This window comes from Oreochromis niloticus, linkage group LG22 (assembly GCF_001858045.2).
Source record: "Oreochromis niloticus isolate F11D_XX linkage group LG22, O_niloticus_UMD_NMBU, whole genome shotgun sequence".
NCBI classification, from domain to species: domain Eukaryota; kingdom Metazoa; phylum Chordata; class Actinopteri; order Cichliformes; family Cichlidae; genus Oreochromis; species Oreochromis niloticus.
In genome coordinates, this window is record NC_031985.2 from 37,202,001 (window position 1) to 37,219,758 (window position 17,758).

At 42.5% G+C, this 17,758-nt stretch overlaps 1 protein-coding gene across 3 annotated transcripts in view; it reads right to left on the bottom strand.

Annotated features, from left to right (window-relative positions):
* gabbr1b (gamma-aminobutyric acid (GABA) B receptor, 1b) overlaps nt 1-17,411 on the bottom strand; it is a 102,123-nt gene extending 84,712 nt beyond the window's left edge. Inside the window, exons 1-2 of one of the 3 annotated variants that reach the window (XM_019355691.2) lie at nt 16,008-17,411; nt 3,140-3,274 (exon numbers count right to left, since the gene is read on the bottom strand). In XM_019355691.2, the coding sequence (XP_019211236.1) occupies nt 3,140-3,274; nt 16,008-16,265 (393 nt within the window). In that variant the 5' untranslated portion in view covers nt 16,266-17,411. The remainder of the gene's footprint in view (nt 1-3,139; nt 3,275-16,007) is intronic. The other 2 variants (XM_019355690.2, XM_013266980.3) reach the window with 2 other exon arrangements.
* Between the last annotated feature and the right edge of the window lie 347 nt (nt 17,412-17,758).

A 17,758-nucleotide genomic window follows, 5' to 3' on the forward strand; every position in this document is an offset into this window, starting at 1 on the left:
TCATGCGACCACTTTCCTTAATTGCACGTGCTAAGTTAGTACAGATAATGGAAATATAAACTCTGTATACTGAACTCTCTTCAGAGAGAGTGGGCCCGGCTTATAACTAAATAATTATGTTCTCCTTGCACTTTTTGTCAGACTTATCTTTGAGTTTCTGGTTTTTGAAATATTAGGACCTCTGGATTATTCACTGTTTTATTGCCTTTAAAATAAAGCTGTTTTTAGTATGCATTTGGCTCTTCTCTTAAGCCATATTGTAATACCTTGTGCGTTGACTTAGAGTGGAAAAGTTCAGCACATTTACCATTTACACATCACCCAAATTCTTCTCAAACATCCATCACTCTTGCTCTCATCTGGATTGTTTCCTAGTCAGCAGCTCACTGTTTATTGACATTTCACTGAAGCCACAATATTGTTTCTAGATGCAGAAAAGGAATTTGATAGAGTAAACTGGATATTTTTATTTGCAACTTTACACAAATTTGGTTTTGGAAACTTTCATAAACTGGTTAAAAATATAATTCCCCAAAAGCATGTGTCAGGACAAAGGACCAAACATCCTCCACTTCTGTATCTAGAGGGGCACCAGGCAGGGATGCCCACTCTCCCCTTCGCTGTTTGCACTGCAATTAGACAGGATGATTACAGGCATAAAATGCAAAAATGTAGAACATAAAATCAGTCTTTATGTGGATGATGTGTTACTTTTCTCCAACACTCACAAACCATTGAATGTAATTACCTCTGAGTTAATTACAATAATAAACTCTTTCTCAAGACTTTCAGATGATTCAATAAACTGAATGAATGCATGCTGAGATGAATGCAGTCCACATGGCCCTCTGCCCTATGCATTGCCAAGAGAACTATCTTCATGAACTGAAGAAATTAAAATAATCTTAATTCTAACCATTATAAAGACTGTTTGATAGACCATATAAGTCTTGTTACAGCCTCTGCTGCCACATTACATCAATATCTCTGGGCTCCATTACCTAGTGGGGGTGGGGTGTCGTGGTTTTGTGTCTGAAAACCACGACACCCCACAACAGCTGAACAACAACACCCTGATAACAGACTGTGCATAGACTGTTTCTTCCTATCCTACGCAAGGCCACCTGGGTTGGCTGGAAGACTGTTTACTTATCCTGGCAGGGGGAAGGACACTGTCTCAGCTGAACTCTGGACACACATACACACACACACACACATATATACACATGCAGATATACACTCATCCCCCCTCCCCTTCCAAACGCCTTCGACGCTTATTCCCTCCCGATGCAGACGGTGGATCAAATGGGACGAGCGCATGTGCTGCAGACCCGGATGCACTGTCTACACTGGCTGTCTCTCACCTTTTACCCATCCCTGTTGCTTGTCATGTGTTTCTATGGTGTATTAAGAGTTTTTCATGTGCTATGCGCAGAGGTGTTTTTTTTTCTGTTCTCAAACTGATCTCCTTGTTGGAGCTCAGTCTGGGGGGAGTTCTTTTTCTCCTTGTCGTTCCTGATGTTGTGTATTTTCCATTGTTCAGTTCCGGGTCACTGCTCGTGCGGCTGACTGGCCAGCTACCTAACTTGACCCGTCTCCCCAATGTGATGTTTATGTATCTATCGGGTTCTGGCCAAGCAGTATGATCCGCTTGGCCTCCTCATTCCTTACACCACTCGGGCCAAAATCCTGGTGCAGCATCTCTGGAGAAAAAGGAGAGACTGGGATGATCCGAATCTGTCAGTCGACTTGCTGCAGCTGTGGTATGCATGGGAAAGTGAATTGATTCAGCTCCCTGATGTCTCCCTGTCAAATTGTTACATGCAGCCAGAGACAGACCTATCCCTTTGCAAGCAAAGCATCCACATCTTCTCCGATGCATCTGAGAAGGCATACGGAGCTGTGGCCTACCTTCGGACAGAAGATCATATAGGGGGAATCCAGGTAGCCTTCCTAGCCATCCGATCTCGAGTTGCTCCCGTCCGTCAACAGTCCATTCCTAGGTTGGACCTCCTAGGTTGGAGATTGTGGATTCATAGACACTATGAATCCACAATCTCAACAGGGTTGTCCGATAAGAAGAATGATTAAGATGATAAGGTGCTGAGACAGCACCTTATCATCTTAATCATTCATAGTCAGGAGGTCAAGTCTGTCTCTCTTAAAGTGACATCCTCGATTACACTTTCCCGTTCCCCGGTCGTCGGTGTATCTATCTATCGATCGATGGATCGATCGATAGATAGATATCCACTTGATAGTTGACTGAATAACTATCCACTATCCAATAACTGTCCGTATCTCTCTCTCTCCCTCTCTCTCTCCCTATGTGTAAATATATATACATATATATATATATATATATACACACATGTGTATATATATATATATACATATATATATATATATATATATATATATATATATATATATATGGAGAGAGAGAGAGAGATACGGACAGTTATTGGATAGTCAAGTGGATATCTATCTATCTATCTATCTATCTATCTAGGAGCTTGTATGAATGTGGCATGTTGTATAAAGTGCTTTGAGTGCTCAGGTAGAGCAGAAAAGTGCCCTATAAGTCCATTTACTATTCATCATTTGTTTAACTCTTTGATGCATGAATTATGATAACTTCAATCAGGATTTTTATTCATCTTTAGGCATGAAAAGATAAATGGTTGGATGAATCCGTATCACAACCTTAACCAAGTATTCTGCAGCTGACGCCCTAATCTGACTGTCTCACTGTGACATCTCTTTAGTTCACTGTCTTCAAGTGTATATTTTGGCTCTGTATTCTTGGTGTAAAGAGTTGCTTCCTGTGATATTTTTGTGTTTTGTTGTCACCTATAGTGTTAAGTGTTCTTGGTGCTATTTTCACACAACAGCACCCAGAGATTACTTATCACCTAAACGCTGTGGGCAGCCTTTGTGTTTCCTTTTCTTTTGCATCAGTATTTTTGTATGCACAGTTCTTCTTTCCAGTTTCATTGTGACTTGCACTATTCAGTAATACTACTGCCATTGTTTTTTTTTCTTAAAACAATGTAAATACATCACTGAATTACTGTTTAGAAGTAAGTGCACATGCAATATGAGTTGATTGAAGGTCTAAAAATGTAAAGGCTTTTACCACTATGAGGTTCCACATGCGAGCAGCTTCAGCCACCAGTGTGGACACAGAGCTGCAGCCTGGCATCAACACGATTTTGATAGGCTCTGTGTACAGAAGGTCATACAGCAGCTTGGTGGCCTCACCAGGATCACACTATAGGGACACAAACACACAAGACATTTTTTTTAGCATACATGGTTCCAAACAACCTTACATATGATAACACTAAATAAATAACTATTCATAGGTACGGTTAAGTCCATAAGTATTTGGTCAAAGACATTTTTTTGTGATGTTGCCTCTGTTCACCACCACTGAACTTTAAATTAAACATCAAGATGCACTTACATTTTTTTAGTTAATGGTTTAACAATAGTATTTAGGTAACTATTCAGGAATTAAAATCAATTTTGTGAGGCTCAAAAATAATTGCATAAACAAACAGAATTTTAAATGTAAGGATTTATTATCTGGATGCGTCGTGACTGCGTGTGGCAGGCAAGAATAGTGGACCCAAAGTGCAGACTAACAGAGGCAAAAATGTGAACTCAATGCAGCTTTATTGCTGGATGCCAAAAAATAACTTAACTGAAAATACAAATAAACTAGGTAGGCAGGCCGATAGACGGAACACATAGCACGAGACAATAAAGATCATTACACAGACCAAGGAAAACATATGGCTTAAATACATAGAGGGAGCAATCAGGTAATGGGAAACAAGAGGGGGACACAGCTGGGACAAATCAGACCTAACAACACAAGGAAAACAAAAGTAGAAACACTGACATGAGACAAAGACCTTCAAAGTAAAACAGGAAACATAACACAGAGACGACAAGGGGATACAGCTGACAGGGGAGACAGAGAAACCATGAAACACAGACAGAAACCAGGAGACTAAGAACTCTAACATAGAAACCAAAAGACTAGAAATTATAAATAATGACAAAATCAAAGTCCTCTCCGTGAATCGCTACCTTATCGTGGTGGAGGGGTTTGTGTGTCCCAGGGATCCCAGGGGCTATGTTGTCTGGGGGCTTTTGCCCCCTGGTAGGGTCTCCCATGGCAAATTGGTCCTGGGTGAGGGACCAGACAAAGAGCGATTCAGAAGACCCTTATGAAGAGAATATCGAGGGAACAGTTTACCCTGCCTGGGATAAGGTTACCGGGGCCCCGCCCTGGAGCCAGGCCCGGGGAGGGTGCCCGAGGGCGAGCGTCTGGTGGCCGGGCCTTAGTCCATGGGGCCCGGCCGGGCACAGCCCGAAGAGGAGACATGGGCCCATCCTCCCGCAGGCCCACCACCCGCAGGAGGCGCCATAGGGGTCGGGTGCATTGTGTGCTGGGCGGTGGCCAGGAGTGGAGGCCCTGGCGGACTGATCCCCGGCTGCCAAGACTGGCAATAGGGACATGGAATGTCACCTCTCTGGTGGGGAAGGAGCCTGAGTTAGTGCGTGAGGTTGAGAGGTACCGGCTAGATATAGTCGGGCTCACCTCTACGCATGGCTTGGGCTCTGGAACCAGTCTCCTGAAGAGGGGCTGGACTCTGTCTCAGTCTGGAGTTGCCCCTTGTGAGAGGCGGCGGGCTGGGGTGGGTATTCTAATATCCCCTCGGCTTGCTGCCGGTACGTTGGGGTTTTTCCCGGTGGATGAGAGGGTTTGCTCCCTGTGCCTTAGGGTCGGGGAACGGGTCCTGACTGTCACCTGCGCTTATGCGCTGAGTGGCAGTTCAGAGTACCCAGCCTTCTTAGAGTCCCTGGGGGGGTACTGGAAGGTGCCCCATCTGGAGACTCTGTTGTCCTGCTGGGAGACTTCAATGCTCACGTGGGTAACAACAGCGAGACCTGGAGGGGCGTGATTGGGAGGAACAGCCTCCCTGATCTGAATCCGAGCGGTGTTTTGTTATTGGACTTCTGTGCAAATCACAGTTTGGCCATAACGAACACCTTGTTCGAACATAAGAGTGTCCATAAGTGCACGTGGCACCAGGGCGCTCTAGGCCGCAGGTCGATGATCGATTTTGTAATCGTATCACCAGACCTGTGACCATATGTTCTGGACACTCGGGTAAAGAGAGGGGCTGAGCTGTCAACTGATCACCACCTGGTGGTGAGTTGGATCAGGTGGCGGGGAGGACGCTGGACAGACCCAGTGCACCTAAACGTGTAGTGAGGGTGTGCTGGGAACGTCTAGCAGAGGCCCCAGTCCGTGAGATCTTCAACACACCGATTGTGAAGCAGCGGGAATGAGGATCAGCACCTCCAAATCTGAGGCCATGGTTCTCAGCCGGAAAAGGGTGGAGTGCCCACTCCAGGTCGGGGATGAGTTCCTGCCCCAAGTGGAGGAGTTCAAGTATCTCGGGGTCTTGTTCGCGAGGGATGGGTGAAGGGAGCCGGAGATCGACAGACGGATTGGTGCTGCGGCTGCAGTGATGCGGACGCTGCACCGGTCCGTCGTGGTGAAGAGGGAGCTGAGTGTAAAAGCGAAGCTCTCAATTTACCTGTCGATCTACGTCCCTACCCTCACCTATGGCCACGAGCTGTGGGTAGTGACCGAAAGAACGAGATCGCGGATACAAGCGGCAGAAATGAGCTTCCTCCGAAGGGTGGCTGGCCTCTCCCTTAGAGATAGGGTGAGAAGTTCGGCCATTCGGGAGGGGCTCAGAGTAGAGCCGCTGTTCCTCCACATCGAAAGGAGCCAGTTGAGGTGGTTCGGGCATCTGACAAGGATGCCTCCTGGGCGCCTCCTGGGTGAGGTGTTCCGGGCATGTCCCACCGGGAGGAGGCCCCGGGGCAGACCCAGGACACGCTGGAGAGATTATATCTCTCGGCTGGCCTGGGAACGCCTTGGTGTTCCCCCGGATAAGCTGGAGGAGGTGGCTGGGGAGAGGGAGGTCTGGGCTTCTCTGCTTAGGCTGCTGCCCCCGCGACCCGGCCTCGGATAAAGCGGATGAAGATGGATGGATGGATGGATGGATGGATGGACAAAATCAAAGTGCAATAATAATGCAAATCTCAAAACAGTGGGTCAACGACCCAGGTACCCTAACAGGATGAAAATGTTTTGACTAAAGTCTAGAACTCATGGATATCACCAAATGCTGTATGTCCTCCTTAAGATGCTCTAGCAGGTCTTTACCACAGCTGTCTTACGCTCCTGTTTGTTTGCGGGTTTCTGTGCCTTCGGTTTTGTTTTCAGTAACTGAAAAGCCTGCAGGGGGTAGACATCAGATGATTGCCTTGTCCAAAAATATCTCTCTTTTTTCTCTTGGATTGCTTTCCACTGTTTTGGATCATTATTCAATTGCACTGAGAGAGATGCTGTCTGATCAGTTTAAAACATTTGCCTGAATCTTAGCATAGCCTTCAGAATTCATCCACAACATTTAACAGAGAGTTCACAAACAACGAAATTAATGTTTATACAAATCTATGTATCATCACACAGGTTTGAGCCAGAAAAAGGGGTTTGCATAGCCATGCCTGACATTTTCTTACACCATGATCAATAAGGCCTGGTGCCCAAAACTTTTAGGATGGTTCAGTAACATCGCTTTTAAAAGAGAGCATACTGATATAACCATAAGTGATGTACCAATACCAGCTTAAACATGAACTGTATATGAAAAACTGATGTAGCATCGGGGTCCAGACAGTGAAGCCAGTGTTGATGAGGCTAGGTTGCAGTTCTTACTTTCATTCCTTTATCATCAGGTTCATTTTGTAAATTATGGTCAATGTCAGAGTCAAAAAGGACCATGAGCGTTAAGCTTTAGGGCAGAAACTGTGAGTGTAGAGTTGCAGCTATCAGTTATTTTAGTAATCAAATAATCTATTGATTATTCCATCGATTAGTCAATTAATTGGATAAGAAAGACTTCAAGATAGTCTTTCAAGATGACCTGCTCATTGGCTTAGAGTTTTACCGGTGCATGTATCTTTTTATTGGCTGTGAAAAAAGCTTTATTATATTTTAAAAATATCAACTCAATTTAATTGAGAAAGTATTTTATATTATTTCACTTTCAGTTTGAAAAAAAATGTATGAAAACCTTGAAATAAATATGGTCTACTACACCCCATGCCCACCTTCAGACTTACCCCTGTTTGCTTCCATGTAAAATAGGATGGCTGCCATCAGCCGTCAGCAAGCGGTATAATTTAAATAATGTAGAAAATAAGTTAAGAGTCCATCTGCATATTTTAATACAACTTCTGGAGGCTTATTGTAGATTTTCTCTGCGTAAAATAAACAGCGGTGGATGGGGCAGCTACAAAGTTTGCTTTCCTTAAAGTCAGAGTTGGTTGATTGAGGCTTTGATGAAGGACTCCCGCCAGCTTTTTACAGTAAAGGTTTTAATGGTGATCACAGGAACAGCCCTGCTGTATTGGATGCTAGAAACACGCTTTTCTTTCACTCAAGCTGAGCTCAATGTCTCAGCAACAGCTCCTCCTCTTCCTTGTGTGTAAACAGACTCCGGCTCTATGTTAAACTGTGCCAACGTCATTATCACTGCTGCTGTTGTGTTATCAGGGCTGTGTGTCGGACAGGGTCGTCTGCAGTACGGGGGCCCCACAGGGAACGGTTCTGGCTCCGTTCCTCTTCACCATCTACACTGCAGACTTCTCCCACAACTCCACCCAGTGCTTCCTGCAGAAGTTCTCTGATGACTCTGCAATAGTCGGACTCATCACTGATGGGGACGACAAGGAGTACAGAGGACTGACTCAAGACTTTGTGGACTGGTGCCAGCTGAACTACCTCCAGATCAACGCCAGTAAAACCAAGGAGCTGGTGGTAGACTTCCGCAGGCACAAACATCCTCCACTGCAACCACTGAACATCCAAGGTATGGACATTGAGGCTGTGGACAGCTACAGGTACCTTGGTGTTCATCTGAACAACAAACTGGACTGGACTCATAACTCAGACGCCCTCTACAGGAAAGGGCAGAGCAGGCTGTACCTGCTTCGGAGACTCAGGTCGTTTGGAGTGGAGGGCCCACTCCTGAAGACCTTCTATGACTCTGTGGTGGCCTCAGCCATCTTTTATGGTGTGGTCTGCTGGGGGGCAGCATCTCTGCTGGGGACAGGAAGAGACTGAACAGGCTGATCCGAAGGGCCAGCTCTGTTCTAGGATGCCCTCTGGACCCAGTGGAGGTGGTGAGTGACAGGAGAATGGCGGCTAAGCTGTCATCCCTGTTGGACAACATCTCCCACCCCATGCATGAGACTGTGACAGCACTGAGCAGCTCCTTCAGTGGGAGACTGCGGCACCCACGGTGTGGGACAGAGAGATTTCGCAGGTCTTTCCTCCCCACTGCTGTCAGACTCTACAATAAAGACTTTTGCAGCTGATCAAACACACAAACCCACACATGTGCAATAAGACTGCTATACGTGCAATTCTTCTTCTGACGAAGTTGTGTTTTTGTATTTTCCTACTCAGTTGTATATAGTATTTGTATTTCTATTTTATTCTATTGTATATATTATTCTATTCTATTTTATTCTATTGTATATAGTATTTTATTTTATTTTATTGTATTTTATTGCATTCCAGTGTTTTCTAATTTCTGCTACATAACTTTGCACTTTTGCTGTAACAAAACAAATTTCCCACCTGTGGGACTAATAAAGGCCATCTTATCTTATCTTATCTTATCAGTGTTTTTGTTTAAAACTGGGGGCTGTTTTAACCAAGACCGAGACAGGTAAAATTCTCATCTCGGTGATGCAAGGTGGGACTTCACTAACCAGGGTAAAAATTATTTGATCCCCTGCTGCATCTGTAAGTTTGCTCACTTCTAAAGAAATGAACAGTCTGTAATTTATGTGGTAGTTCCACGCAGATTCACCAGGGATCAAAAACATTATTTCCTCACTTTATGAACAGAGAGCTGTGTTTGAAGCAGGGCACTGACAAGGGAAGCTAGCAAAACTTGTGAGGAGATTTACAGTATTTCATATTGGTCCACATTTAAATGTATCTGTTATAAAAAGCTTTCATCAAATTTAATAATAATTACCAGATTTGTTATCACCCGTCATTAGTTAATGTGTATCTGTTTGCTGTAACTGAAACTGTTTGACCTGACCTGACTAACTGTTTGGGTCAACCTAACCTTGATGTTTTGAAAAACAGGTATTCATCCATGTAATCTATTGCTGTCTAAGGGCTGCAGTATCACAGTGCGGTAATTATCAAATCTAATAAGACTGATGTTTTGGTGTTTTAACTCACTGGTTTAGAAGTAGACTAAACCAGACTTATTAAAACACCAAAGTTAAAGTAGCAGACTATTCCATGTTAGTGTGAAACTCTTGTTTTCATCAATGGAGTCTATTTACTGAAAAGACATAAATAGACATTCTATTATTTTCGGTTAGAAAGGACTGATGATTTGCTGCTGATCCCATTCTAACCAGTTGATTGCTTTGTATCTGTTATGGTGCAGGATGTTTTGATTGACTCCATCTATATATAGTAACTTTGGTTAAGTACCCAAATACAAAGCAACCATTTGTGGAGGAAAATATGAGGAATATGAAGAAAATATATTATCTTTTAGATTAAATATGATGTTTCTCCAGTCAAAAGGGTACCACAGAAGCTTACCTCTTATTTCGTAAACTATGCATTCAATGTTTTGCATTTCTTTACAGAAAAGGTAAAGCAACCTCAAATTCCATTTTTTAAAATTTGTTTCAATGTCTTAAATAATGAAGACAAATGAGCTAAGACCTAGTTTGGTAGGCATCTTAAACTGCAAAATAAAAGCAGAGTTTCAGTCATAATTTCAGAAACAGCAAAGGGAAAACATAATCTCACAGAAAAAATAGTTAACAGCCTTGAACTACCACTAAATCAGTACCTCATCCAGTTCACAATCCATCATTATTCACAGTTTATTGTAATGTGTGATGTAGTGAGGAAAGTGATGTGGTTGTATTGCACAACTAATGAGAATGTAATAACAACAAATATGACTTTGACCTTGAGCAAAATTTGGCGAAAACCCATTAGGTGATCAGTGTGTGTAATTTTGATTCAATTCAGACTAATATTCTAAGAGGAGTCACCATGGCATGAGCTCATCACCCCTATGGGTAAGTAAATGAGTTTAGGAGGAAAAAAACCTCAATTCAAAATCCCCAAAAGTTGATTCTGTTCATCTGGAAGTAGCATTTTCAGTGTGAGAAACAATTCATTACTCATTCATTACTTCTTCAGACTCAGCTGAATGCAGGTTTCACCAACCTCATAAACAGTACATCTGCATAATGACTGACACTAGCACAACTGACGAACATGACCATGGATCGTCATGAGAATTTGCATATTAATGATCAAGGAACTGACCTCACAGTCCATTGTTCATCAGTGGTTCTAGTTTCATTCATTATGCAATGTACTGATTATACTGATGATTGGAAAAACTTGCAGTCAGCGGAGTGAAGAAGTCACTGTAAACCCTACACACAGATGACCATAATCAACTTTTTGGGATTTCCTTACTTGGACAATTGAGCATGCTTTAAGACATTATTACTTAAAGAAGTTAAGACAGTTAAACTAAGGCCTTTGAGGTTTCACTGTAGAATTATTTTGTATCCAGTAGCATAGACTGAGTGTCACTTACGGGGAAAAAATGATGTATATATATTAATACACTAATTAGTCCCCATCTCACCCCTCCACTGTTTCCACAACTTGTTCCCATCTCCCTGGGAAACTGCAAGTTCTACTCCCACATGGAGCTAGAACAGTGCTTGTCCACGATAGTAAGGTGTGTGTTTTGTTGTAATGTTGAAAACATAGGGCTTAATTTGTAAAATCTGAAAGTCAGGAACACAGAGAAGGTCAAGGAAAAGAAAAAGACATTAAATGCATTTTTTAAAAGTCCATGAACACACTACATTTGTAAAAACATATCGGTCACGGTGCTGCAGCAAGAGTACTGACAGGGACTAGAAAGAGAGAGCAGAGTTCTCCTATACTGGCTTCTGCTCACTGGCTTCCTGTTAAATCTAGAATTGAATTTAAAATCCTGCTCCTCACGTACAATGTCTTGAATAATCAGTCCCATATCACCCAATTAGAGCACTTCGCTCTCACACTGCAGGCTTACTTGTGGTTTCTTAGAGTATTTAAAGGTAGAATGGGAGGCAGAGCCTTCAGTTTTCAGGCCCCTCTTCTGTGGAACCAGCTTCCAGTTTGGATTCGGGAGACAGACACTATCTATACTTTTAAGATTAGGCTTAAAACTTTTCTTTTTGCTAAAGCACATAGTTAGGGCTGGATCAGGTGACCCTGAATCCTCCCTTACTTAAGCTGCAGTAGGTGTAGGCTGCTGAGTACTTCTTCTTCGCTCACCTTTTCCCCTCACTATGCGTCTATATACTTCTCTGCATTTAATCATTAGTTATTACTTCTTGATGCATTCTCAATCATCCAGGAAAGTAAATCTCCAAAAGTTGATTCTGTTCATCTGGACGTAGCGTTTTGTGGGAGAAACGTTTCGTCACTCATCCAAGTGACTTCTTCAGTCTCAGCTGACTGCAGGTTTCCCCAAATCTTATAAACAGTACATTTGCATAATGACTGAAACCAGCCCACTGAAGGAACAATGGGCTGTGAGGTCAGTTCCTTAATAATAATTATGCAAATTCTCATGACCATTGATCAACAACCACTGACCAAAACCCACTGATCAAAGCCCACTGATCAATGGCCATGAGTACCATTCACAGAGAGTTGGGGAATGGCTGCAATCACAGCATTGTAAGATGGTGAAAGGATGGCACAACACAGAAGAGCTACCTCGTCAGGCCAGGACTCTGCAGTCTATTTACACCTACAGGCCAGTGGACACTCTTTCAATGATGAGGATGTACACATCCTGGACAGGGAAGAACGCTGGTTTGAGCGCAGAGTCAAGGAGGCCATTTACGTGAAAAGGGAAAGACCATCTCTGAATCGAGGAGGGGGCCTAAGGGTACATCTTTCGCCATCTTACAATGCTGTGATTGCAGCCATTCCCCAACTCTCTGTGAATGGTACTCATGGCCATTGATCAGTGGGCTTTGATCAGTGGATTTTGGTCAGTGGTTGTTGATCAATGGTCATGAGAATTTGGGGAAACCTGCAGTCAGCTGAGACTGAAGAAGTCACTTGGATGAGTGATGAAACGTTTCTCCCACAAAACGCTACGTCCAGATGAACAGAATCAACTTTTGGAGATTAGTTATTACTAATCTCTGGCTCCCTTCCACAGCATATCTTTTGAATGTAGTGAATGAGGTTCTTTAAATATACAATTTGGTATCTAAGTATTTGGACAACAACACAGTTTACTTTTGTTTTTTTTCACTTTGCCTAGATTTTACCCAAAAAAAGCCTGCACAATTTTGGAAAACAACATTTTGGAAATAAACTAAGATGAATTTGTAGAAGAATCATGGGGAGACAAAAGTATTGAGAAGGAAACGAATAGTTCATGACTCAAAGCATACTGCATCATCTGTGAAACATAGTGTTATCGTATATGTTTGGCAGCCACTGGAACAAGGTCAGTAGTGTTTATCGATGATGTGATTGCTGATAAAAGCAGTAGGATGAATTGTAAACTATACAAAGCTATACTTTCTGCTCAGATTCAGCCAAATGTTGAGTTGAAACTCAAAATCTACCCTTCAATTGCATCTTATCATTTGAGACAAAATTCACTGTGGAGGTAAACAGAGGCAAAATTGGAAACAGCCCCCGCCCCTCTCTCTCATGGACCTAATTTTTATGAATGGATGGTTAAATGTGGCTTTAAAGTGCTTTAAGAGGTCAGTAAAATGAGGGAACCACTGCAACAGATGATTCAGCCGTTTTTTCTGACCTCTCAGAGATCTCTTTGTGTGGTTCTGGACTATGATCTGTGGGAGATCCATCAGAGCATGCTTAGTGTAATGTGCAGTTGGCCTGGCACAGCAGTGGAATAGGTTTAGTCATCTGTGATTGATGAGTGACCAAGCTAGCGCTTGTTACATTTGGCTAAGTGTGCTAAATATGGTTTTCTCACCACAACAGGTTTACATCATGCATCCGTCCATCTGCTCCTGTTGTGTCATCATACAAGGTGCATGATCTTGCCTTATTCTTGTAGCCAAATCTGTGTTTGTTTGAACTGCAGTTGTCGTGGTTACTGTTGTCACGCCAACCTACACCCCCACTACCACCACTCCTGGATTTTGAAGTAGAGATCCAATGCAGAACAGCTTGAACCAATAACAGTGATGCTTCTTGGGGAAAAAAAAGTATACACTTGTCACATTAAATTTAACTGTTAATATACTGTGTGTGTGTGTGTGTGTGTGTGTGTGCGTGTGCGTGCGCCTATCACAACGTGCTCTCCTAGACTGTCATTGTCATGTTCAAAAATACTGTTTGAGATTATTTGAGCTTTGTGACATGGTGCGTTATCCTGCTGGAAGCAGCCGTCAGTAAAATGGTACACTGTGATCATTAAAGTATGAACATGGTGTGCAACAATACTCATCTGGGCTGTGGTGTTTAAACAATGATCTGTTAATACTAAAGTGCCCAAAATGTCCCCGTTAAATCTAGCTTGTAACAGCTGCCACATTCATTAATTTCTCGTACAGTATATTGGCATGAGTGTGTCTCGCTGTTTTTTTTTTGTAGTGGATGTACATATTTTCCTAAATCATGCTTCTGACATATGCCTTCAATACAATAATAATTAAAAAGACTAAAACTAACACTGAAACTAATACAAACTAAGCTGAAACATGAAAGTCCATTCTGGAAACTAACTGAAACTAACAAAAAAATTTAAATAAAAATAAACTAGAAAATACAAAACTATAATAACGCTAAGTCGCAAGTCTCGATCAGTTGTGACAAAGAAAATGTGCCAGAAGAAGCAGACGCACTGCCAGTTTTCCTGTCGGAAAAAGCTGCCAGTCTGCAGTTTACCATGTTTATATTCTTGTGACAGTCATTTTCACTAACTTTAAAGTCCAGCTGCACTGAACACATGGTGTATGCAGACTGTTCATGCGGTGCATTTGACGCAAAATGGATGTTTCTTATTGGTTTTGCCTGCAGCACATTGTGCAGGACAACTGCCAAAACAAGATGAACTTTTATTTTAATGGGAGGTCTTGTGTCTTCAGTTTTTCCATTCATGTAATATAAGGAAGTCATCATCCATAGAGCAGTTCTCATAGACTTCAGCCTGTTTTAGCTGGTGCTGACAAAAAAATGCTAGAGTCAATGCCTGTATACCAAATCTTTAACTGAAACACAAACCTGTTATTATCCATTTGTCTATAAAAAGAAATCAAACACCTAAAAAGAGCAACGGCAAACATAAGCTTTCACTGACAGTGATTTCTTTAAGCCCTTAGAAGATATTCTAGGCTTGTCTTATGCCTCACTGAGCATTCGGTGTTGTGGTTTTGGAATCCTCTTAGCTGTTGGCCGCATCTATGGAGAACAGAAACTTGTATTGTCAATTGTGGATAATGTGACTGTTACCATCTAATCTGAGACTCTGTAACCTTTTCCAGGTTTATTCAAATATAAAATTCTAGATTATGAGCCTCCTGAGATGTTTTCATGTTGTTGTTCACTTTGATGAAAAATGTGACCATATATATGGGTTCAGTGTCAAATCAGCCATCTCCAGAACCATCTCCAATTTGTATAAAAATGCTATTGCTATTTTACTGCATGGAAAACATTTGAATTCATGATACCATGAAACATTGTAACATTCAAGTTGCAGATTGAATGCAGACAGAAATAGATGAGTTTCCACAGTGAGCACACAGAGAGCCATTAGCACAGAGTGTGGTGCTGTTTGAACATGTGCAGGCTGTATAGCTGCTGTTCTTTTGCAAACAAACACAGATGCAGTTTTCACATCACTATACACTAGGTAGAGTGTATAGTGGGCTGCAACCCATTTTATGGCCTGAATGCTGCATTTTAAAAACATACACAAAAGACTGCCACTTATTCTTCTGATGGCATAACGTGATCCTGGAAATGTGTCTGAGGGGTGCAGAGATATCTGATATGTGGAGGGGGGACAATCTATGCCTTTAATTCGGTGATTAATGGTCCTTCCACAAAAGTCACAAGATTAGCATTTTCTGCACACTTTCATCCCATGACTACTGCCACTGTTAAATGTCTATTAATAGATTTATTATTTATTCTTTCTGGATCGACAGGGACAGTAATAGAGTAATAAAAGTAAAAACTTTTGCCACAAACTTTTGCTGTTGAAAAAAGAGTGCTGTTAGAAATGTTGGTGCGCCAATAATAAATAATTTGGGTCCCATACTATATAATTAGCCTTCAACCTCTAGTTATAAATGACTGTGGCTCATTGTTAAAGAATTTTAATCATCAACTCTGCGGGTCTGTGTTAATTAATTCATTTTGGTCCAGATGTGTTCAGCCTTTTTCAAAAATACAAGAAGTGAAATGATTTTACCAGTGAAGGGAGTATTTTAACCTAGAAAGTCAAATATTATTTTTAATAACTGCTTTGTAAAACATTATTGAATGCTAATTCAGCAATGTTTAATAAAGCTATTAGTTTACACCTACAAATCTCATTAAAGTTGCCTTAAAAATATTAATATAGGCGTATCAGGCTACCCTCCTTAACACCATTCAAAAGAAACAGGAATTCTACTGTCAGTTTTTTTGTTTCGTTTTTTGTGCCGTGCCCTTGTTGCCCTTGTTTTGTTGCAGCAGGTGCTGACTTATATGAGAAGTCCTACTAGTTCTGATCAACATTTGCACACATGCAGTTAAAGCTGGAAAGAAATTAGGGTGAGCCCTAGTCTGTACTCACCATACTGTCATAATATATCAGCTCCAGCTCATAGTCAGGCAGGATGTCTGTCCTATTATTCACCAAGTCCAGGGCCATCTGAGCAGCGGGGAGGCAGGCTTGTCCACCAGGCCAACCTCCACTCATGGGAAACAGGGCTCCAATGTAGAGCTTCTTCTTGCCTAGAGCCGGGCAGGAGCAGGCTAGAACAGTAAGGATAAAGATCAGAGAGTAGCGGGAGACCGGCCTACGGGGGAGGTTTTGGCAAAGCCTTGTCATAGCTGGGGGATGCTGAAGGTTGAGCGAAGCTTGGAGTCAGTGTATTCCTTCTATACACTTTTCGGCTTGGAGGGAGCAAGGTGGTATTGCGTGTGGCTCGGGAAGAATGAAATCCTATGAACGAGCCCACGCTGGTGTTCCTGAGAGAAGAGAGCCCATTTGCAATTCTGTGTTATTTACATAATTTTAATGTGATCGTAAGCTTTTTGCAACCGACAAACAATTCAAATCAACGCAGAGGACTGTCATCAAGCTCTTCTCCCGTTATATTAAAAATAGGAAACCTATCATCGCCTGTGTTTGGAACAGAACTTCGTAAACACGCAGCTTCAACGCTTTTATAAAGTGCTCTGTCCACAGGTACAACGATCTCCATCAAACTTATTAAATGCAGCTGGTAAACCGGGGGGACGATTCATTGGCAGAAAGCAGCTTTAAAGTTGCTGGAGTTGAATAGAAGGTTGAGATTGGTGACTGAATCAGGTTTCAGGCTCTTTCCACCGTCTAAGGTACCGAAAGTGTCCGAGGCTGCCTGGTTTTCAGCTTCTGTCTGTTTCCAAGAGATAACCGATTGCTGTAACGATGCTTTCTTTTTTCTGCTTATGAGAAATTGAGAACCATCCACACCGAGCCCACGAAGACACGCGGAGATTTAATTTGTCCTCTCCGTCATTTATCTGCCCTTCTCCATCTTATCCGCCTACATACATAGCCTACTCACGGATCTCCAGTCGAAAGCCTTATTAGAACGTTTTTAACATTTTGTACACAGACCACATCATACAAATGAAAACGTCTGGTTTTCAGTAATCCAGTAGGCGTAATAGGAGAACGGTCGATTAGACAGCAAGGTCGATCTTCAGATGAAAAAGTGGCCTCAGTGTTGATGGAATGCAGTCGGCCGCTCAGGAGAGAGCCGAGAAAAATGACGGGAGCTGCTGAGCCCGCTGTGGCTAACTGCAGCAGCGTGCAAGAGCGGAGAGAGGGAGGAGGAGGATGCTTCGTCCCTCCGTTTCACAAACCACTTTGCAATCCCTTTACACAGCCCCGAGCATTTATCTTTCCTCCGATAAGAACCCCTCCCCCCAGTCTTTACATCCCCTGCCACACCTCAGACTTGCTGAATAAACGTTAATTACCCGTCACAGGAACGCCACCGCGTGGACCGTAGGTTTTTAGCGACACTTCACCTTCCCGAAAGAATCTCTTATTACTCTCTCGTGCGTTTACCGATCACAATTACAATACCAACTGTATTCTCGCCAACATGGAAAAACCTCATTAAGCTCATAATGCGAGGCTAAAATTGTCCTCTGAAATTTATTCAGTCATGTCAGTTCAGTCATAAAAAGGGCAGGACCGGATTTACACAGTACATGTACAATTTAGCCCTCCCACCCTGCTGAGGGAAACCTCCGACCTTACTGGTCTTATGACTCTCTTGTATTTAAGCTAAATATGGCAAGAGGTAACAGGTACATAACCTTGCTCTT